This window comes from Mesitornis unicolor, unplaced genomic scaffold, assembly GCF_000695765.1.
Source record: "Mesitornis unicolor isolate BGI_N332 unplaced genomic scaffold, ASM69576v1 scaffold44370, whole genome shotgun sequence".
Classification (NCBI taxonomy): Eukaryota; Metazoa; Chordata; class Aves; order Mesitornithiformes; family Mesitornithidae; genus Mesitornis; species Mesitornis unicolor.
This window is the reverse complement of record NW_010159723.1, coordinates 1-22,101: the sequence shown is the minus strand read 5'-3', so window position 1 is coordinate 22,101 and position 22,101 is coordinate 1. Positions and strand designations below refer to the sequence as shown.

Sequence of the window (22,101 nt, the reverse complement as noted above, 5' to 3'; positions counted from 1 at the left end):
CATCCCTGCTACTTAAAACAGAAACGTCTTACACTAGGGATTAAAAAAGCAGCAGACATAACAGGAAGGTGGTCTCAAGGCACACCGATGCAAAAAAAGAACTAAGTGGTGATGAGAACTGGGAATCTATTCCCCATTTTTAAGATATCTGGGATTAAATACCCATTTTCCATCTGTAATAATGGAAAATTTTACATTCAGATGCTGACTATGAATGCTTCTCTTAAACCAAAATAAAAGCAGCATACTAAACTCAAAGAGCAACAGAACCCAGCCGTTTTCCTCTGCCAACCATATACAAGCAAATGGCATCACTTATTATTTTCAAGAAAGGAGAAGCTTTAGAAAACATGAAACTATTTATGAGTATTTCTATTTTAGTCTACGCAAATAAAGAATTATTACACTGTTACTAAAAACATTTAAGATTGTTTTGTCTATGCAGCATTTCAATTACGCCAAGATGAATACAGTGAGGGGTTTTTTCCCTAGCATAGCACAAAACTGTAAGGAAGCCCATGTAGCCTAGCGTTCTTTCTTTAACACTGCCCAACATCAAGGGGAAGAAATACAAATATGAGAAATATATAATGATTTGTGGTCCATGAACCTCTCCACCAATTGCCAAACACTGAGTAACCCTTAATGGATTTCTCTTCCATGAGACCCATCACCTTCTCAGAAGCCCAGCAGCATTCACGGTGCTCTCTGGAAAGAGGTCCACAATTTTACTGTAATTCTCTTTGCCTATCTTCTTGAAATATATTATCATCTACCATAGTCCTTTGTACCCATATGCTCTGCAAATTCACATAAAAAGGCAGTCATGTTTTACCGTTTCGTTATGCTTCAACATCAGATACCACTTGTGTACTATTCCATTAACTCAATGATAAGCGGTAACCAGATAGAGTACCTTTTGGCACAGGACGTGGAGCAGAATCTTTTTGACCGTAGAAACTGATTAGAATATCCCATTTTCCCACAAAATTCACACTTCAGAAGATCATTTTCAATTTCATCCAGTCCCTCTAAAGAGAGGAGTGAAGCATAAATCAGTCAGTTTCAATGATGCAAAATTACACTCAAATTTCTCATCTCAAGCAGGCAGGTGGTAGATTTTCAAATATCTAACACATTTCATTAAATACTTTGATTAACAGAAAATTATCCAATACTAAGCAAGTCATAGACTTCACCCTCTACAGAAAATATCTTGAGCAAACTGAACCTTACTGAACCTTCAATTAGGTTATTCAATGAACTTAATCAGCTTTTGTGTTAAATTTCAAGCCACCCATGAGCAAGTACATCCTCAGATATAGCAAACAATTAGGAAGAAGTGTTACAGTCCTCATTAATTGCTTATAGAGTTTGTTAAGAGAACTGCGCATTCCACACTCTAAACTGAAGGTCTCCTCTCATGACATAATGCATTAACCTTTTAAAATACTTCCTTTGAATAAGCAACTGCTACAACCAAAGGGACTTGTGAAAGCAAGCAAAACATTGAATCTTGTCTATGAAAAAGATAAGCTGCAAATAAGAAAAGGATTATAACATCTACTGATTTGCAGTCTACTGCTACAGAATATTTCTGTTATTGGTGAGGAGGCACTCTGCCTGCTCCTTGTGAAGAACTCAAACACCAGCTGAGAGAAGCAACAGTGAAAGAAAAAGTAGAAAAGCCCAGAAGAAGGCAGTACAAGGCAACAAGTAACAAATAAGAAAGCACCAGTGCAGCAAAGAGCTGCAAATACTGAAAAGGTTATTTGAATAACATATCCAATGTATTGGGACTCAAGGACATAACTGAAGTCAACAAATCCTCAGTGTTCGAGTGAAAAATATCATGTTGCAAGTCTCCAGTGTAATAAGCTGGTACCACATGGGAAGTAAAAACTGGAAATTAGAAACACACCAAATCTGACCAACCTTGCAACTGAAGCTAAACAAATACCAGAGAAGAAACCTTCAAACAAATCACTCTGTCCAGAAAAAACCCAAAACCTCACTCCTAAACCAGGTCATGCTATGTGGTAAAAAGTGACAACAGTGTGGAGCAAAAATTGATGCTAAAAGTCTTTTTTTTTTTGCATAGCAGCTGTTCCTACCATACATACAATCATACCCTGGTTTAGTATTGGAAAATCTCCTTTGCTCAACTTCTGCATATGTGGATGAGTCTCAATGCTGGATGTTTCCTAGCTCATCTGAGTAATTGCAAATTGTGAACATAAACCTAACACCAGCTGTCAGGAACCATAACTAAAAACAAAACCATGAATGTTTGAATAATTCCATAAAACAACAGATGAGCTGTTTGAAATCTGAGAAACAATATCGTGTTAATACTAAAAAGTTCTTAGGGAATGTTATTGAAAAGAAAATTGAATTAAGATCTGCTGTAACAAATTAAAGGCAAAATAACTATTGCAAACAGAGCCCCAGATATTCTCAAAGAGCAGAAAGCAAAATGTTTCTTCTGTTTCAAATATATTGGGTGAAACAATGTATTTTAAAAAAGCTGTACTCTTGATCAAGAAAGAAAGTTTATTTAATAGGAAGATACTAAGCACAGTCATGAGCTGAAAGATTTACAAGTCTCATTTTGTGTGCAGAAAAAAGCAGTGTAACACCAATGAGCTGTAAAATAACCCAAAAGTCAAACATGTCACACAATCTACCAGATTACCTTTTTTAAAAAAAAAAAAAAAAAAGCCTCTTGTGCTGGATGCTTTCATGTCACTGGACGTCCCTCTCAAATAACTGCTTAAATGGAAGCTCCCACTGGGAGATGATACCAACAAAAATCCAGCAATTTTTAATTAAGTGAAACAAAGGTTTAGAAAAATTCCAGTCACACTGCAACTCTCCACTATAAATAAGCCAGATGTTTGTCTTCTAAAATTTAGTCTGTCATGCCCACGTGAAGGTTTGTGAAGAACAAGGTATGGGCCTCAAATTATTTTACAGTAGAATACTGTGTAACACATTTAAAAATGGACTCTGTAAAAACTGTGTTTTCATATTTCTATGTAGAGAATCTAATTGCAACACACTCAAAAAAGTCACAGTTATCTGCCACTGCCTAGACTAGACTGTTACTGCAAAAAGCGGAAGGGCTCTGGACTATACTGAGGTATTTTAGTAACTGCAATCGTATAATCAGTCTTTTATCAATTTAGGAAAGCCTGGTTTATGTTTTGTTTTCAGGCACTGTTTCCACAGTTTGACTTCTTTGCAGAGATATCAACATGTTACATCAACATGTAGGAGGACTGCAACCCATCAGTATTTCCTTTCAGCGATATGCTTCCAAGCTGAACAGGCTCCTACTAAAAATCAGAGCTACAAGTAAAAATACACTCTTAATTTTAAGCAGACGTGCATATTTTCTCAACGGTAAAGTAAATCAACCTTAAGTGAAAACTCCAACAATGTTTACTTGACTTCACTACCAAGAAATACTCTTCTTGAAATCAGAATGCTTTGTAAGGCAAGCTTTTTACCTTGTCTGCAACCCTTGCCTTGGGTCTGACCCAGTACACTTGCAAGCAGTAATAGCTATAAATCATTGTGGTTAAAAAATAACACATCAGAGTCTAATAATCTAAAAGACTAAACTTTGAGCTAATTTGTTTGCTGAGATACACAAGGATGAAGCCAACTTCCCTATTGCACTTCAGTACCATTCACCAAGGCAGAAACCACAGTGACTAATGAACTGCCATTCGTGTTGCTATCTTGATAGTTCCCATGAGAAAAGATCAGGCTGCTTTAATTAAGTGACAATTTACAATGCCTGGAGTAGAAAGTAATTGAAGCACAGCTATGGTGGCACTTGCTACTGCTCAGGACACACTGCCCTTTTTGCAGCCACTTCCCCTGTGGCAGTAGCAGGTACTGTACTTGTCCCTTACACTGTTCGACACAGTTTTAATATGAAAGAAGGAAAAGAACTATTTTAAGAAAAGGAAAGTAAGAGTTGCATTAAGAAATTAAGACAGACTGAAAGAGATCACCAAAACCAGCTCCTGCGCAATCTCTCAAGCTGTGGAAGAGAAGATTCAGAGGTGATAGAAAAATTCCAGACTTTCAAATTTTGGATCAATTTATGCAAAAAGGTGAGTTAAAAAATAACTTGGCTTTCCTGGCCCAGGCCATGGCTTAACTTCCGGAGGAAAACTGCTTTCTAACCAGGACAAGTGCCTAACTTTTTGACATTTGTGTGCATGTACAGCAATTGTCATCATGATGCGCACTAGTAAAAAACATTTGAAAATAGTTTCTATTAGAGATAGTTTAGAGACTTAAGAAATATTCCGGATGTACAGATGGGATGGGATTCTCTAGTGCATACAGAACTGAAGGGGAAAATGGGTATTTAAACAAAAATTACAAACCTTCTGCAATCATATCCTCTATTTCTGTGTCCGACGAGTTGTCTGCGTGTTTTGTATTCTGCAAGTCTGATTCAACACACACAACACTCATGATTTCACCCTCCACTAGCAATCTTTTTTCTGCAGGCTGTTCTACCAGCAAAGATGAACGACTTACCTATTGCATTAAAAGCAAAGCAACAGTGATTAACTGAACAATGAATAACTGAAAATAGTATTTGTGACTTAGCAGCTGTAACTGAGACTAGAATCAGTGTTTCTATCCAGTACCAATGAATCATTATTATATAGTGCCAAAGCTCTAAATCCCGTTTCTCTAACAAAGACTCACTCCTGCTCTACAGAGTTTCCAATTACATTTAACAAAGGAAGAAACACATTATGTCTAAAGAAATGAAGGAACAGGAAAATGAGACACACACTAAATTAGTTAATAAGGCAGGCTTATGGGTTTTAAACCGTCCATTTGTGGATTTAAAATTCTCAACAGTAATGCTTACCAGATGCAGTACTAATCACACCAAGCTCAGTATGGGGCTTGTCAGTGCTTTAAACAACAAAATTTAAACATTTTAGAATTTTAACATAGACTCATCTCAGAGGTTTAAATTGAGGTATCTAGGAGACAAACGTCAAAAGTTACTGCAAATGGTAGCCTAAAACCACTCTTGTTAGTTATCTCTGGATATAGCCCATTGATTCAACTGTCTATTTTCATTTAGCACCGTGTCATCCAGCGATGCTGGCAAGCCAAAGAGTAGTATGAATTCCAATTATGTACGTAAGACAATGCAAACAGTAAACAGGTACACTGAATGCTGTAAGAATCAGTGGAAAAAAGGTCAAAAGCAACATTTGAAAAAAAGATTCAAGGTCTAAATAGTTACTAGCCACAAAAAACATCATCCTTAAAAACAGGCTTTTTTCAAAAATTAGTAGTAAAAAATTCATAGCAAGTTTTACACTTACAGGGAATGGCTCTAACCCCTCCTGAATCACAAAGCCTTCAATAACGTGGGTCAGGATCTGTGGTTTAACAATAGCCTGCGGAGGTTTATTTTCTAGGCTAGGGATGCTGTTGGGCATTGATGTGCTGTTGCTCCTTGTTGTTGCTGCTGGAAGCAAAAGAGGTGGTGGTGGAATAGAGGCATGTGAAGGATCAGATGGAGATTTAATCACTGAGGCACTGACTGATGATGTCATTGAAGGCAGTCCCCCATGTTCTGAAAAACAACAAAGTATGTCATGTTTTCATCCCTTATGTCCAACCGTTGGCTCAGAATTCTAGAAATAAGAGGTCATAAGCACACTCCTCTGCACCCATCATCCTGTAACACAGACTTTTCCCTATGCTTCACAGATTTTACCTTCAAAATAAGACAGTATTCCTGGACAGACTATTCCACAAATGAACAGTTCTCACATAAACGTTTTCCTTCACTCAGTACCTACTACCTATGGGCATAGTTGGCCATTAACTACACAAATCCCAAATCTGTAAGTGAAAAGCAGAAACCAGTGTTTTCAAGCACTGGATTCTCAAGACTGACCAGCTGAGGTATTTCTAAAGAGAGAGTTTATTTTTAGGGATGCTTTGAGCCTCAGTAACCTGCAGGTTCACAAGTATATACAACATCAAGTCACTAAAGCACCCAGTTATATGTATACCATTTATTTATATATATATATATATATATGGGGGGGGACTATATACTTGTGTATTTAGCACATCAGGGAAGTTACATTCGTTTTCAGGACAACGACTGATATGGGCATGTAAATCTTTCAATTCACCAAAGAAGAAAAATTTTCATTGGTAGCTTTTGTGTTAGAACAGCTCACTACTGTGGCAGGTAACAAAACAGTGCCAAAAAAGAATCTTACAATGGAATCAACCATTCCAACAGCAACTTCTCATTGCTGACCCTGATTCTGCAAAATCAATTTTCACACCAGATCACTCCCCATTTTTTGCCCCTATCACACAGCTATCACTTAAAAATTAACAGGAGATGGATGCTACTGTTAAGATTTTAGTATAAAACGATATGCTAAAGAGCTCAAATAACTGCTTTCTGTGCTACATGTTATCTAAATACATATATAAGCTCTAGGACTGAATCCGTTCACATGGATTTCTAATATATTTCATATAGTTTCTTTTACTTAAATAAACCGCTAAACTATAAAAAAGATTTAAAAAAAAGATTTTCATTTTAAAACATCAATAACTACCAGAAGTCTTGAAGCAGAACAGGTACCTTAGTTTGCCATTGTTCTCACCTGACAAAGGATCTTCTGAATTAAGCGCCTCTCCATTCCCCAAGGTTATGGCTGGTGGAGACAAAGTAGGTGGTGTAGGTGTCCTCGCCATGTGGACACAGTCTGATTCCTCAGGCATCTCTTCTTCACATACATTTTCCACTTGGTAAATCTGCATCCAACAAACTATTGCTTTAGAGAGATTTCCATTCTATCTTAATACCTTAAAAGAGTTGCATAAATACAGTTTTAAAAATAAATTACCAGTTGAAACATTAAAATATGCTAACCTCCTAATAAAATAATAGTTTCCAAACTGCAAATGAAACAATGAACCTTGGAGACATCACAGTGTCTATGAGAACAAAATTAAAAGTATTTTGTTACAAATAGCAAAATATAAAAAGGCACAGTTCTCCTATCAAACAGCCCACAGAACTCGACTTTTTCAATATCTTATCTTTATATTTTACTGTATTTTTATTCACACACATATTTGTAGCTATTTAAACATTTCTGCAAAATGCAAACAGAAGTGCATTTTATTATTATTTTATATTTATAAATAACGACAAGTCTGCAAGTTGTTCTCTATCTTATACAGCAGTGTAATCAAACTGAGTACTTCAGAAGGGTACACCAAGGCTATCAAGCATCAGTGGTTATAAAATATTATGAGGTGTTTTCCTCAAAACTATTCAAGTAAATTTACGTGAATTCCTGACAGCCAGTTTAGCAGATCAGGATGTCAAATACCACCTTGTCAAAAGCAAACCTGGCTTCTACTCTTCTGCCCAACTTTGACATGAAAGATCACAGTTGACATTATCATTACCCCCTTAACATGAAGGGCACACCTTCTTCCTTAACACATTGGTAGCCTGAAAAAAACCTACAAGAGCTGTTCATTTTTTTGCTCACATTAATCTCATTAGCATGTTACCACTAAAGCCGAGCAATGCCACCTTAAATGTCAGCATTATTTACGTATCATTTTATTTCACCGATATTTCACTATATATGATTTTAGTTCAGTGACAGTGAAGCTGAAACCTTCAGTTACAAACTGCAGATGTCTGAAACTAATGTTGAGCTGAATTAACTGGCAGTGATGGGGAATGCCAAGACAGCACCTAAAATTTCCCTGTTCTTTCATGAAGAGGGTCTTTTCAGTGTTAGAACAAAATTAATTATCCAGAACTCTATTACCTTAATAAACTGCTATACACTTTCTGACCTACTATAAAGACGTTTCTCCTACTCAAAATTTCAATTGCCTATATTTGTATTAACAGAGAGGTAAAGGCTTACAGTCCATGTGGTATAACTATCAAAATTCATTTTGACGTAAGCACTGACGTAGATTTACTTGCTTTTTTTGTAACTTTAGATACGCTGCAATTTCATTAAGAGAAGATTTTAGGTCAATAAATTGCACTTTCATGATTCTTGGTTGATATTCTTGACTGATGATCCATCACAAAAAATAAAAAAAAACCCCAACAGAGGAAAATGTCTACTGTTTTCTTAAAACTAATTTCTGTAATCTATAGGTTTCTTCTGGTCCACTGTCTAGCACCTGGTTTTTGAAGTCAATGGGCCAGATTTACAGCCCTTCAGAGAAGCAGAGGAAAAAGAAACAAGGACTGCAGTATTACTACTTACCACTGGAGTTTCAATTGGTACTGATGGCTGCACCTGAAGATTTACTGCAACAGTCTGTGGTGGTGGAAGAGTTTGAAATGGCAGCTGGACCAAAGCTTCTGCAGCAGGAAGTTCTTCCTCAGAAACCAAAGTGTTTTGAACCAAAACCTGGCCCTGGGACAGAATTTCAGGCTGCACTTGTAAGGACTGCACAGACTGCAACGGCAGTGGTTGAATCTGGGTTGAAGATGCTGACAGCTGAGGAGGCGCTGCAAGAGGGATAGGTGTGGACTGCAAGGCTGAATACTGCTGGTGTGGTGTTGAGGACACGATCTGTTGGCCTGGGGAAACTAAGCTGGGCTGATCAACTGACCCTATGTGTACAGCAGGGGAAGATGGAAGTGGAAGATGCGAGGGAAGATTAAGTGGTTGTGCAATTGGTCGAACTGGGTTGGTAGTGGTTTGCTGCGAAGCAGTCTGCTCTGGCTGAAGAGCTGTTGGCACGAGGGAGCTTGCCTGTGACTGAATAAGTGCTTGAGGATGAATAATTATTGTGGGTGATTGACTAGGGGAGTGGGAAGGTGGAGGGGATACCACTACTGATTGCTGAGCTGACTGGGATGGAGTAGGAGATAGAGTTAGAGGTGGAGGATGGATGTGAATAGGTGAGCAATGAGACTGGACACTGCTGGGACCCGGAGGAAGACCATGGCTTGGGAGGGGGAGACAGTGCTGTGATGGAGGGGGTTCCTGACCCGAAGGAGTCTGAAGTGCAATCGGCTGGACTTGCTGCTGCTGTTGCAGTATCAGCTGATGATGGGAAATCTTTGGAGGTGGTGAATGAAGTGGGATCTGCTGATGTTTGACTAGAGAATGAGGTTGCAGTGGAGCATATGAAGCTGTGAGGGGGGAAAAAAGTGACAATTAGTATTTAAGTCCAGAGAACATTATAAAAATATTAAAAGAATGGAAGTTTAAAGTTTACTTTAAAGTAAGACCAGCACAACTTTTTCAACCCTTTGGATCTGTTTAGAAATATCTTCTTTGACAGCACATAGTACACAAGAACAATTTATTAGGGGACTATATCAATTTCCAAAGCAAAATGCAGCAATAAATAAAGGAACATTTTTGGCGCTAGTTCTAAGATTACTGCTGATCCAGCCTTTGCATATTTAAGAATTTCATGCAACTCTAAATGGACTTAAGCATCTCTTTGAAACAGACTGGAATGGAAGAGATAAGCACATCACAATCAACAGGATTTGTTAATAATGGCCAAGTTAAAATTTAGGTAATAAGATTTTAAGTGACTAAACAAAATTCCGAGCATTCAGTATGAATTGAAACCTTTCAAAGATTTGCCTGAACTTGAACTCACAAACTGAAAGGTATGAATGTAAAAACAGCGCAGCTTCCAGAGATACCACATCACCTTTAAGTGAACCAATGACTCAGTAGTAATTCCTTACGGCACATGCACACCTATTTTGCTCCACATGCAAACCTCTTCTTGCTTTGTCTTTTCCACTTGAAAACCAACTCATTTATGTTGGTTTTTTAATTATTTTTTTCTGCTAGTAAAGGTGGATTTTTTTTTTGCCTTACAGAAGTGAGTTCTAAGAGCATTAGGGCTCAATATCTCAAGAATGGCTGCCTTGCAGCCTTATTCCTTCTTTAAAAGCTGCCATTAAGCCAAGCTAAATTTCACAGAATTCAGACCAATTGTCTAGACTACCCTTGCTCTTTCAAAATGAGAAAACTAAAATGCAAATAGATTGCATGCAATGTAAATGGCTAGCTAACCAATTGCATGCTTATTTTGATTTATCTCTTAATACAAAATACTAAGATTCTGGGGCATTATTACCTATGGATTTATAAAAGTACACGATAGAAGAACATTCTGATGACACAGACAAGACAGAAAAAAAAAAAACAACCGACCAACAAAACAGATTTTGATGAGAATAAGAGGCTTGAGGTGGTTTCAGCCCACATATTGCTTCCCAGAGACTGGGGATGACATATCGTGACAATGACCATACAGAAAGACAAGTAATGAGAGTCACGTTTGTACTGTGATTCAACTGTGTATTGCAACTGCTACATTGTACCTGTACTGTAATTTAAGAACATCGCTGTATCACCCTGCTACATCAAAATCCTGATTAACATCCAGTATCAAAAACATAAGTAAATTTACTATTACATATTAAACTCTATTCATGTGGAATATCTAAAAGATTCCAGTCAGTGACCCTCAGACTCCGACAGAATCATGACTTACAAATTAACTTTAATTGAAATTTATAGCTCCATTTGTATCCTACCTGGTGTTATTAAGTGATGGATGCTTGATGTTCGTGTGACTGGTGTACTCCGACACTCTGGAGTTGGGCTCTCGCCCTTTCTATTGCTTTCTGAGGGATCTGGTTGGTTGCCTTTGGAACTGGTTACAGCTTTATTAGAGCACAAAGACAATGACTGAGTTTGACTGCTGCTCTTTGGTGGGCCATTCTGTGAACTTGACAATACACCCAACTTCTGACTGCGCAATGTCAAGTTGTGAACCTGAGAAGTGAGCAAAATGGGAAAAAACCCAAGCCATATAAACATTAATGATAAATATACAGGCAAAAATAGCAAAAAATAACATTATTTAATGCTTCTCATCCCATGTGACCAAAATACGTGAGAACTTAAAAATCTGCATATCAAACTACCTTTTAAGCCACAAAATTTAAAGAATAGGGATCCTGGATTACTTCAGTGATGAGGAAAATACACGGAAGTCTTTCTTATTAAACTTTTAAAATAAATGGAAACTGTTCATTACATTCATTTTGATTAAATTTGTATTTTTTTTCCTCTTTTATTGTGCCTTCAAAGTGAATGACACCAAGGCATCTTAAACAAATGCAGTTGTATTTTTATACAGATGCTGCAGAGGAGCAGTGGTCTGCAGAAATGTTTGCAGAGGCAAGCATAAACCAGAGTCTTGGGAAGTCAATGGGAGCAGAATATGCTGTATGTTATCCATGTCTTAACAAACCCAAGCCCTTTATTTCTATCAGGAATATTAATGTAACTTTTTATCATAACACCTCCAATGTCACATTAAACAAAAGTGTTGCCTTCTGAAATGCAAATCAGTCAGTGATTATTTTCACTGATCTCCATTATACCTCAGCTAGATTCTGTACATAATGATCCCAGCTTTCCAATTATACATGCTGAGCTAGAATTTTATTTTCAAGGGAAAAGAATCACAGAATGGTTTGGGTTGGAAGGGACCTTAAAGCTCATCCAGTTCCAACCCCCCTGCTATGGGCAGGGACACCTCCCACCAGCCCAGGCTGCTCAAAGTCCCATCCAATCTGGCCTTGAACACTTCCAGGGAGGGGGCATCCACAGCTTCCCTGGGCAACCTGTGCCAGTGCCTCACCACCCTCACACACTATGAACTACCTCTGTAGCACTAATTAACATCATATTGTAGAGGGGAAAAAAAAATAAATCTTACTTTACCAAAATAATTATCACTATCCACTATTTTGATTATATAACCCCTTCCTAATTCAACAGTCACAACTTGTGCAATGAACAACTAGTTGACATTTTACTTGTCACTGGTTAGTGTTTTACTACAGGATGCATTCAAATCCTGTTCTGAACACAACAGTATTTGTTTCCTTATTGACACACGTGAGGTATTTACTGCAATCCTATTTCTGTCAGTACACCTTAACATATAAGGTAACTAATGTGAGAAGTCCAGGTTATACACGTATGGAAAGAAAAATTATGAAAGCAGAAGGGAAGAATAGTAAGTAGGAGAGAAGTGTCAGTTCACCTAACAGGCCATGTTAGGTGCGCCATTGAGACACTGCTAATCCCTGATGAACTGTTGAGTTTCTCTGGTATTCCTACATGGAAGGCCATACTGTGAGATCACTATACTGTACCTTCACAAACATCATGGCTAAGTGTAATATATACATCTACATATATAGCCAAATGCATTTTTTTCTCTTATTAACTGGCATTGCCTGCTTGCTCAGATTTGCTTATAACGTAAACAAAGACATTTCCCTAAATCCAGCTGACCAAAACCCCAGGACATATTTATCACAAGACTAGAAAAATAAAGTGTACCAGTGTTAAAGCTTTTTCATCACCTCACTGACTACAGATGAAAACAGATCTTCGCAATGTCATTGCTGCTACAGAAACTACCAGACAACCAAGGTTATCAACATCTGGCAACCGGGCAGTACTGAACACTGAGAAAGGAGAGGAATGGCCTGGGTTTGGCAGGGTCACCACAGCAGCTCATCTGACTGAATAAAGCTCTATGGTCTGGGGTGAAATTTTCTGCAATGTTGTCTCAGAAGTTGCACAGCTGGGCAGACCTGTGCAAAGTGGACCTCTAAAACCCTGCACTACAGAAGGACCAAGACTGTAAGGTGATATGTTTTACTGACATATCTACCTCAAATGCAAAAGACAAAGATTCAACTGCAAGAAGAGCTGCTAGCCCATCCAGTAATCTCACTGTACTTTCAAACTTGATCTGCAGAATGTGGAGGAAATAGAAGCAGCTGTGATGAAGGATAATGAGGTACGATAACTCCAAGACTGAAGAAGCAGTCTCTGTCTTTTCAACGAAGGCTCAACTGATGAACTTAACAGTGAAAGCTTGCTCAACATCATCCTGCATAAATACAGTTAGATTCCAGCAAGCTCTGCCTGTCTCACATACCTACTGGAGAAGCAGAGGGAGAGCAACCTTCAATGATTTACCATTATCTCACAACAGTGACACATCTTTAAGGTCTTCAAAACTATCAGAATCTTCTGAAGGGGTCAACAAACAAGCTCAGAGAACACACAACTGGTATAATTTACTTGGATCTCTAAAAGGTTTCTAAACAAGCTCTGTTTATCAAAGGCTTCTGAAGAAACTGCTAAGACAGAAGAGAAGATCTCTCATGAGAGCATGTATTTGTTAGATTAAATGTTCACTTTTCACAGCAGAACACTGTGATTAATATCTTCTGTAGATTTCTGTGCTGTGCTGTATATTTTTTCCATATAACCTAAAAATATATTGAGCAGTGAAAAGATTATGCAAGTTCACCTGATAATAGGAAGTTATTCAAGGTAATAAAGCTGAGCACTAATTATGAAGACCTAAAACATTCAGGATTCAAATTTTACATGATTACCTCTAAAGGTGTGATGGAGCAAACAGAAGATACTGAAGTTGCAAATAACCAGTAACCATTAGTAGTTTTTATAAGCAAGTAAAATTAGGCACAATGTCTCCTTACTTTTCAGTTTCACCCCACTCTACTGGACATACCTTTAATAAAATTGCACAAGCTCACCTGAGTAGCTGCAGACTGACAGGAAGATGAAGATGATGATGAGACAACAGGAATGTCAGACTGGACAGCAGCCACAGTGGTCGCAGGAGTAAAAATAAGCTGTTAAGCAAGAAAAAATATCTGGTAACAGACCGAAACTTCAAAAATATGTGAAATAAAATCAATATGTTGAAGAGAGATACCTAACTTAGTTAACATGACTTGAAGTATGTTAGCTAGCAACACTGAAAGACAGGTATGATGTTCAAACTACTGACGCCAGCAAAATGATCTTGCAATACCATTCTAAACAGAAAATAAGAGAGCAAGTTTCTCTCCTGAAACTGGGGTGTAAAGCAGTTATTCCAGTAAGCATGGGATCCTACATTCAGTCTGGATGAAAATTTATTGTAAATAAATAGAAAAACTGTATCAATAATCCAGGTCGTTGAGAGAGACTGCTACTACAAAAATCAGCAACATCATCCTCATATTGCTTCAGCTACTGAGTCGTTAACACATACTGAAAGGCAGTGACATGAAATGAATTGTGAATTCCTGTTCTGTTAAACAGCAGTAGGTGCATTTGGCATCTAGCTTTTTTTTTTTTCTGCTCACAAACCAGAGGCTCCAGAAATCCTTTCACTGGCAAATACATAAATAAGAGTCTGGTCTTTAAATCGTTATCTTCTACTTAGACTACTTTTTCAATAAACATGTAGAAAAACAATAGGTGAAGAAAAAATTCAATATAGCATAACAGCATTGCTGTACATGCCTAAGAAAACTCTCAGAAAAAGGATAAAGAATCACTTCTCTCTAACATACTTCATAGGTACCACTCCTGCAAGAACGCGTGCCTGCATCTAATTTTATATACTGCTGCAGTCATGGACCTCTGGCTCTGTGTATCTATCTCAGTGTAGCATAACCATGATCCTTCCTGTTTCATATAGTTGAACGTAACACTAGAAAGCTGTGGTCATCGACTCACACAAGCCATAGTAGTGTCTGTGGCCTTTACCAAGTTCTGATTGGTACCTGAGCCTTCATGTGCAACTGCAGTAATTTCTATGAAACACCACACAGATTGTAAAGTTCAACTCATATGAAAACTCGTTAGAGGAAGTAGTAAATTAAAAAAAAAACACAAACGAGATTTTTAGAAGTTGCCCATTAGGAAATGAAAATGCCACATTGACAGGAAATGGAAAGAATCTAATGTGTTTCACATGAATCCAGAAAATGAAAGCTATATATGTAACTCAAATCCTAGAGACAATAATGCAAAGAAGTGTCTTAGTTAAACAGAAGAAAACTTTGGAATTCTGAATGTTACCAGTGCACTGGAAATGAATCTACCTTGAATATGGACAGACTCCAGTATGTCCTCCTACACAGCCAGAAGAGACAGGTGCTCTTTTTCCATTTTTCCCACGTTTGATCAATTTAATAACTGCAGTTAGGCTAAACACACTTGAGCAAACTTTACCAGAGAACTAAGCTACAACAGTTCTTTTACTTCTGATGTTTACAGTGTTTCAGAAGATATTCACAAATTAGTGACTAAATTCTCAGTGCTATCTGAAACTAAATAAAAATATTTCTAAATAATGTATGGAAAAAACCCCCACTGAAATAGTTACGGTTTGGGGGTTTTTTTGAGGGAGTTAGGGGAGACAAAAACCAAGCTTAAGAATTGGAATCAAAGCTTACCATTTGAGCTCGTAGATACATTTGAGCCTGGCTTGCACTCAGGGTTGGAGAGGTGCTCCCCAGCAACATAGTCTGTTGGGTAATGCTGCTGCTGGTGGTGTTGGAGGTCTGTGAACGGCTTATTATCTGTGCAGGTGTAGGAGAGGTGGAGAGGTTAATCTAAGGAAACAAAAATATTCATTCTGTCATGGAAATCCATTCATCCTAGGGTCTAAAGCCAGAAAGCCTTTGACCAAAATGGCAGGAGCAGCTGAAATCTGAACTGTAAAGATATCAAAAATATATTGAGCCAACCATCACAAAACTGGATTCTGGCAAGACTGTACATTTCATTCTTGAACTGCAAGCAACCATTTTGCAGCAAATAACCATAACCAGTTACAAGTCTAAAGAATGAATTATGAAGTCTGAAAAATACACCTCAGAACTACACATTTATAGAATATGTAGCATCAGCTTGCAATATTTTAAGAAAAATACCTGAAATTTAATATTTAATAATCTTTAAATGTTTATATTATCTGACTAGACTGGTATCTTCTGTTATGCAACCTTGTCAGGACAATTCTTTGTGCCACTGCATTTGGACTTTGACTCCTCATTCTACATATGCACATTTAAAAATGACTGGAGACTAAAACCTTCTACAATTTCATATTAAATGCTCCTCAATAATTGCTTTTTAGCATCTTCTCAAACAAAAGCTGTTGTAATTCTGGTTTGGTTTTCTTTTATTTTCTTTTTTTCTTTTTTTTTTTTCTTTTTTTTTCTAACCGGTCTAACAGAGTTAAGTGCCCGGCTCTTTTTCATCACTTACACAAAAGATTTCCTTGAAAAATCCCAGCCCAATTATTCTGCTAGTTTAATGTCAGACATCTTTAAAGACTTTCCCTCCTAAATTTAATGAATGAATGATTTTACTTCTAACAACTGTAAGCCAAAGCAATGCTATGAGAGCTTAAAAAAAATACACAGTTAAATCACTGAAGCTATGCACTGAAGTCATGAACATCTTGAGGGCGTGATTAATAAGCAGGATGCCTGTAGGACTAACAAAGTCCTACTCAAGACAACTATAGAACTGTACATAAGAAACTGTGCAAATTACATGTCTGAAGATGCCGCTTAAAGAAATACAGCGTGAACTGAACACTGAAACCTGAGCACATGCCTAGAATATGGATAAAGTAATTGAGAGTGCATAAAAGATGCATGATAAAAGATGGTAATAAAAGAATGAATGCTATAAACATTTAATCAGTTTCATACATATGTGAGCATTAACTTGCATTCTTTAGTGCTCTTTAATCACTGATACACAGCTATGATTTTAACCTACAGTAGTGCCCTGAATAAAGAAACTAATGTGAAAAATGCAGTAAGAAATCATGTAAGAGATGAAAGCTCAGGGAGCGACTCCTGCAGCGGTCTGAACAGTCGTTAGTGCTTGTGGGGTGAGCAGTGCCCCTCAGAGCACCAAGAGTGGGCTGAGACCGGGGAACAACAGCCGGCAACAGCAGCGACTGGCAGCACACACCAGGATGACTGAAGGATGCTGGAAGCGCAGCCAACACCTACTAGAGAGTCATCATACTTCTGTTTACTGTTTCTGTAATACTAATTTTAACCACACAAATTTAAATACTAAAACCCTTTCTGTTTTTCCAAGTAGTTCTGTAATAACCAAGAGGGGTTGAGAATGGATGGAGGGCTTTGTTCAGTTACGTACCGAGGTCTGCGACATGCTTGACTGCTGAGTGACACTCCCAGTGGGGGAAGTACATTGCCTCCCACCTGACAGGCTTGCCTAAATAGCAAGAATATGTGTCAAAGATTGATATAAAAAAGTGTTTAAGTGATGTTCATATTATTGCATAAACCATCAGAAACATCCCTCTCTACCATTACCTTTTCCTCTGTGTTAACAGTAGAACTGCTTTATTCAGTGGAGTTAGATTTCAGCAAAGTGCACTCTGTACTATGGAATGCTGTCTGCAAGGTGCTAAATGCCTTGAATTCCTACCCAATTTCAGGCACTCAGACTCTTGCAGATCAAGGTTTGAACAAAAACTATCAGAGGTAAAGTCCACCCAGCTGTTAATAATGGAGCCAACTGATCAACTCACTACCTATGGTGCTCGGAACTTAAAATGCAGTATCATTAAAAACTGTCATTATTAAAACTCGCATCATCATTTTTATTACTAGAATCCTCTAAAAATAAAAAAATATCATAACACTGTAAGGAACACTCATATTCTAGAATTATAATTTATGTATGCACATCTAGTGTTCATTCCAGCCCTTCAGATGAATACAGGGACAGTGATTTAGATTTCTGCATTAACAGACTGCACACCAAAACTCCTTAGCTTTCCCCAATCTGATGTTCCTTGCTCCATCTTGGTAACCAACATACAAATCTGTCTCTAAAAAAATGACGAATCAATACATTACCATGATCTAATGAAAAAGGTATAGAAGAAAAAGCCAGGAGCACAGAAGGGTCAGTCACAGTTCTGGTAACAAACAGGTATATCCCTGCAGACTTTTAACTCCATTTTAGCATTTCCGTGTGTAAAATCATTAACAACCACATATCTCTGCAAGACAGTGCTCTCAATTCAAAGTCAACTGAGGTCAAAGGAAATCTTTCCACTGCTTCAGTTTTTAAAATGGGTCTCCTCCAGTGTTCACTAATGTTCAAAGCTGTGCTTAAGAAATGAAATGTCATTTACTTCCTACATTTCCACGCTCAGAGTTAAAACTGAATTTTGCCATTACTTATAATGCAGCCAGATGTGTGGCAAAACACACTAACGCACCAGATGTTCATTATTTTTATTTGATTTAACTAAGATACTTTGCTATTTGTTGCTTTCCCCATCAACCTTCAGATAAAATCATGAGATGAAGACTGAAGTAGTCTATTTTTAATACTTATTTTATTACTGTTTGATGATTTACATGATGCATTATAATGTATGTAACAAAGCATGGAATGGTTGCCTACTGGAGTATCTATAATACCAGACAAAGTCTAGTTTGGAGGAAGATACAATTGAAAATAACAGTCATTAAAATATAACAGTGAATTACTGTGAGACATTAAGCTCAGGCACTTAAGCTGTTATTCTGTTTGACAATGCTCTAGAACTGCAGTCCTAGTCTAGAAAGTAGTACACCATTCTTTTTCAGCAATCTTCGCTCTCACCTGTGGTACGGTTGCCAGACTCTGAAATTGGGTACTGCTTAAGTGCTGCTGCTGCAAAGCAGCAGTCTGCAGCATTAGATGCTGCTGTTGGGCTGCATACATCTGCTGGAGGTACTGAGCAGCTGAGCTAGGAGGACGATGCAAGGCCTGCTGAATAACCTGTGGTGAATCAGTAGGTAATTAATTACAATTACAAAGTACACACCACGCTGACATGATGCTTTTACCTTTACAAGGTAAAAAGTTTACCTTTACAAGGAAATAAAACCAAATGAGTTATTTTCACACCAACTATGTAATACTGAACTTGCTCCATCACTGTTCTCCACCAAGTCACAGAATATGGTCAACATAAACATATGCACATTTTCAAGGAAAGCCTGACAATCAGCTGACAATACAGCATCATTCACAATGCAACATCCAAGCCTCTTAGGTTCTTGTCGACAAGTCCTACATAATGTTTCACTTTTTGAAGTGTCAGGATACTGTGAGAATCATGTATCGACCCCAACAGAACAGACCATACAGAGTTTGAGACGACCTAATTTAAAGAACACCAAGAGGGGGTTGGATCCAAAGCAGCAGTTACACACACAGAGACACCTGCATCCCTGTAATCAATGTTGGTCAAACAAACAGGGTTTTTTGTGTTATTTTGTAAGATCTCATGTTAATAATCCATACACTTAGGGAATGGTGAAAAAGCCCCAAACATTCTAGCATAGCATTTCCCCCTCCCTTAGCTGGGAGGCAGGCCTGTACCCTGCAATGTTCTTAAGTGGTCTTTACCCTTTGGTAAATAGTATCTTCTGAAAACCAGTAAGTCAGATATGGAAAAATGGAAAAAGACAGCAATTAAGAATGGAAAGTTAATTTTGTGTAAAGTATTTTGCCATGCTTGTATTTGAGAGCACTGTACAGGACAGGAAAGAACAGCTCATAGCCCAGTACCTGGACGGCATGCCTGTCAGAGCCACTGTAGACAGATATCTGTGGCAGCGGTGTCCGGGAAGTGGAGGTGGTAGTGACAGTAGTTGTAGATGCAGAACACGTTGTTGTGCTTGGTTCATTCTCCATCGCTGTGCAGCGTTCGTCCAGCCTGGTGGAATTGAAATAACAGTCGACAGAATATCAGAAAATTTTCAAATGGGTAACTTTGCAGTATTTGCTACTACTTGATAGAATTTGTTGAGAGTTGAGGTGACCAATTTAGGAATACATGCAAGATTTCCAGCAAGCTACACAGGAGCACCGCCACATCCCTCTTCCCCACAGCACAGCAATGAAACTGCTGGCTGGCCATTCTGTGCATTGAGAAAACATGTTCTTGGCAAAAATCACTGGTGGCATACTCTATTTGGAAAGAGATGGAAAGGATGGAGAGAAAAATGCTCTTAATTCCTACAGCAATACCTCACAAAAATACAGCAAGAGCAAAGGAAGAAACTACCTAATTAAGCATCTCTGATGATTCCTCCCCAGCCTTATGAGACTTCCTTCTGTTGCAGAGTACAATATCTCTCTCAAAATGTCATCTTTAAACCGAGATGAATCGCGTATCTCAATACATGGGGGGCATTTACCTTAGTTTCTTTTTTGGTATTAGTATAATGATTAACAGGAAATAGCATAGTTGCTGTGTTTATTGCTTTTAAAAGAATGTTAAAAACTGAGTGGGGAGAAGATACGTTTCCTTCTTCCAATAAAGATGGGTTCAGAAAAATAATCATTGAGAGAAGCAATGTACTAGGAAAAAACCAGCACTGACAAGTGCTTGACAAACTCCCCATAGGATGCTGCATCAAACAGAAACATAATCAGAAGTTTCTACTCACGCAGCTGAAAGCAGAATGCAATGCTGCCAGGATGCTACCGGCACCTCTCAAAACATGACTACTTTGCAAGTTGAGAACTGCACATGATGCCATAGCTCCTGAGTACTTGGAATAACTAAACTTTAATAGATACATGGCCATCTAAGGACCTCACGCCTATCACTGTATTGTATAGCTGCACATATTCTGCCACCAAAGAAAATTCATGGCAATAGAGCATGTTTTAAAAGCACAGATCCCTACTATTAGAACTGAACAAAAAAATACAGCTTTGTTGTTAAAAATTCAGAACCACTGTGCATTATTGATGCCACTTGTCTCCTTACATTAGAGTGGTTTACCACTTCAATAGCAATAAAACCAGCATTACTTCTAAAACTACTTTACATTAATTTCACATAATGCTAATGAAAAGTACCCTGAAAAAAAAGTCCTGTCTCCTCCAGAGGCCATTAAAAGCACATCAAAATATTTACACCTACAACTTGTCAAGCTCGTTTTAGCAGAGAGTTATGCAACCAGTTAAATTAGCCTAAGAAAACAACACTGGGCATTTCATTTCCTTCATTCTCCGCCACATTTTAGATGTATTATTTAGTTAGATGTGGAAGATATCCTACTACCAGCTATTCCATCAGAAGTTTACCCCATGAGAGCTATTAATCCTTTAGCTGAAAGTATATCATTGTCAAAAATAGTTTTGTTATTGTCCAAGTTGTTCCCACAATGGATGTACAACAAAAACAGCTCCTAAACTTTAGTTCAGCCTGGCCCAGCACTGAGGAGCGTCTGCAGTCCTCAGAGCCAGTATGAGAGGTGTCCTTGGACCCCTCAGTCCCACAACACAAAGCCCACGCAGCACAGCACTAACATGCAAAAACAGCGTGCCCTCTTTCTGCTGAAGGAACAGCGAAGTGTTTCAACAGATGACACTTGTTTGAAACCTCTCCTCTAAGTGAGAGGTGGAATGCTCAAGGTAGAAGAGGAAAACTCCTATAGTAAAATTAATTTTGTTAGATGTATGGCTAGGACCATACAATGATGTTGCCTGTGGGGAACTTAAACTCAAAAGAACATCTGTAATGCAAAGTAAGTTTTAGAAAATTCACTGAACTCTGACTTTCAAAAACCACTACACATTTAAGTAGCCCCAAAATACAAACCACAACAGAAAACTATATTCAAAATAAGTATTTATTCAAGTAGTACCAGTATGAGACACCACATCATTTCCAATTACACTGTGCATAATGTAAATATTCAGAAGTTTTGTTCCTCTTATATCTTTCAGTCAAAGCAAGTATATAAAGTGAAGTAAAAAAAAGCACCTGCTCTTCTGTATCAATAACACTAAACTACCTTCACAGTGGATACACATGTTGCTACTCACATTTCAGAAAGTTTGACTTCTGGTAAATGTCACTGTAATAACAACCACCACCAACAATCTGCACCCATAACTGGTATCTGAAAGTAGGCTGGGTTGGTTTTGGGTCGGTTGGGGTTTTTTTCCCCACATATACAATTTATTCTTATTCTTTCCATTTATGATCTCTCCTTACAACTGCAAAAATGCGAAAGAGAAAATAAATGAAATTTTCTAATCCCCATGGGTAGTTTTGTATATGACTGAAGGCTCCAAAACAAAT

General features: G+C 37.9%; 1 protein-coding gene across 1 annotated transcript in view; it reads right to left on the bottom strand.

Moving 5' to 3' along the window:
- The window catches only part of PHC3 (polyhomeotic homolog 3 (Drosophila)), a 24,530-nt gene extending 4,836 nt beyond the window's left edge, over positions 1-19,694 (bottom strand). Inside the window, exons 1-11 of the mRNA XM_010187570.1 lie at positions 19,569-19,694; positions 18,615-18,773; positions 17,130-17,207; positions 15,401-15,559; positions 13,706-13,804; positions 10,646-10,886; positions 8,334-9,211; positions 6,690-6,840; positions 5,376-5,629; positions 4,407-4,563; positions 905-1,031 (exon numbers count right to left, since the gene is read on the bottom strand). Coding sequence (XP_010185872.1) covers positions 905-1,031; positions 4,407-4,563; positions 5,376-5,629; positions 6,690-6,840; positions 8,334-9,211; positions 10,646-10,886; positions 13,706-13,804; positions 15,401-15,559; positions 17,130-17,207; positions 18,615-18,773; positions 19,569-19,694 — 2,429 coding nt within the window. The remainder of the gene's footprint in view (positions 1-904; positions 1,032-4,406; positions 4,564-5,375; positions 5,630-6,689; positions 6,841-8,333; positions 9,212-10,645; positions 10,887-13,705; positions 13,805-15,400; positions 15,560-17,129; positions 17,208-18,614; positions 18,774-19,568) is intronic.
- Between the last annotated feature and the right edge of the window lie 2,407 nt (positions 19,695-22,101).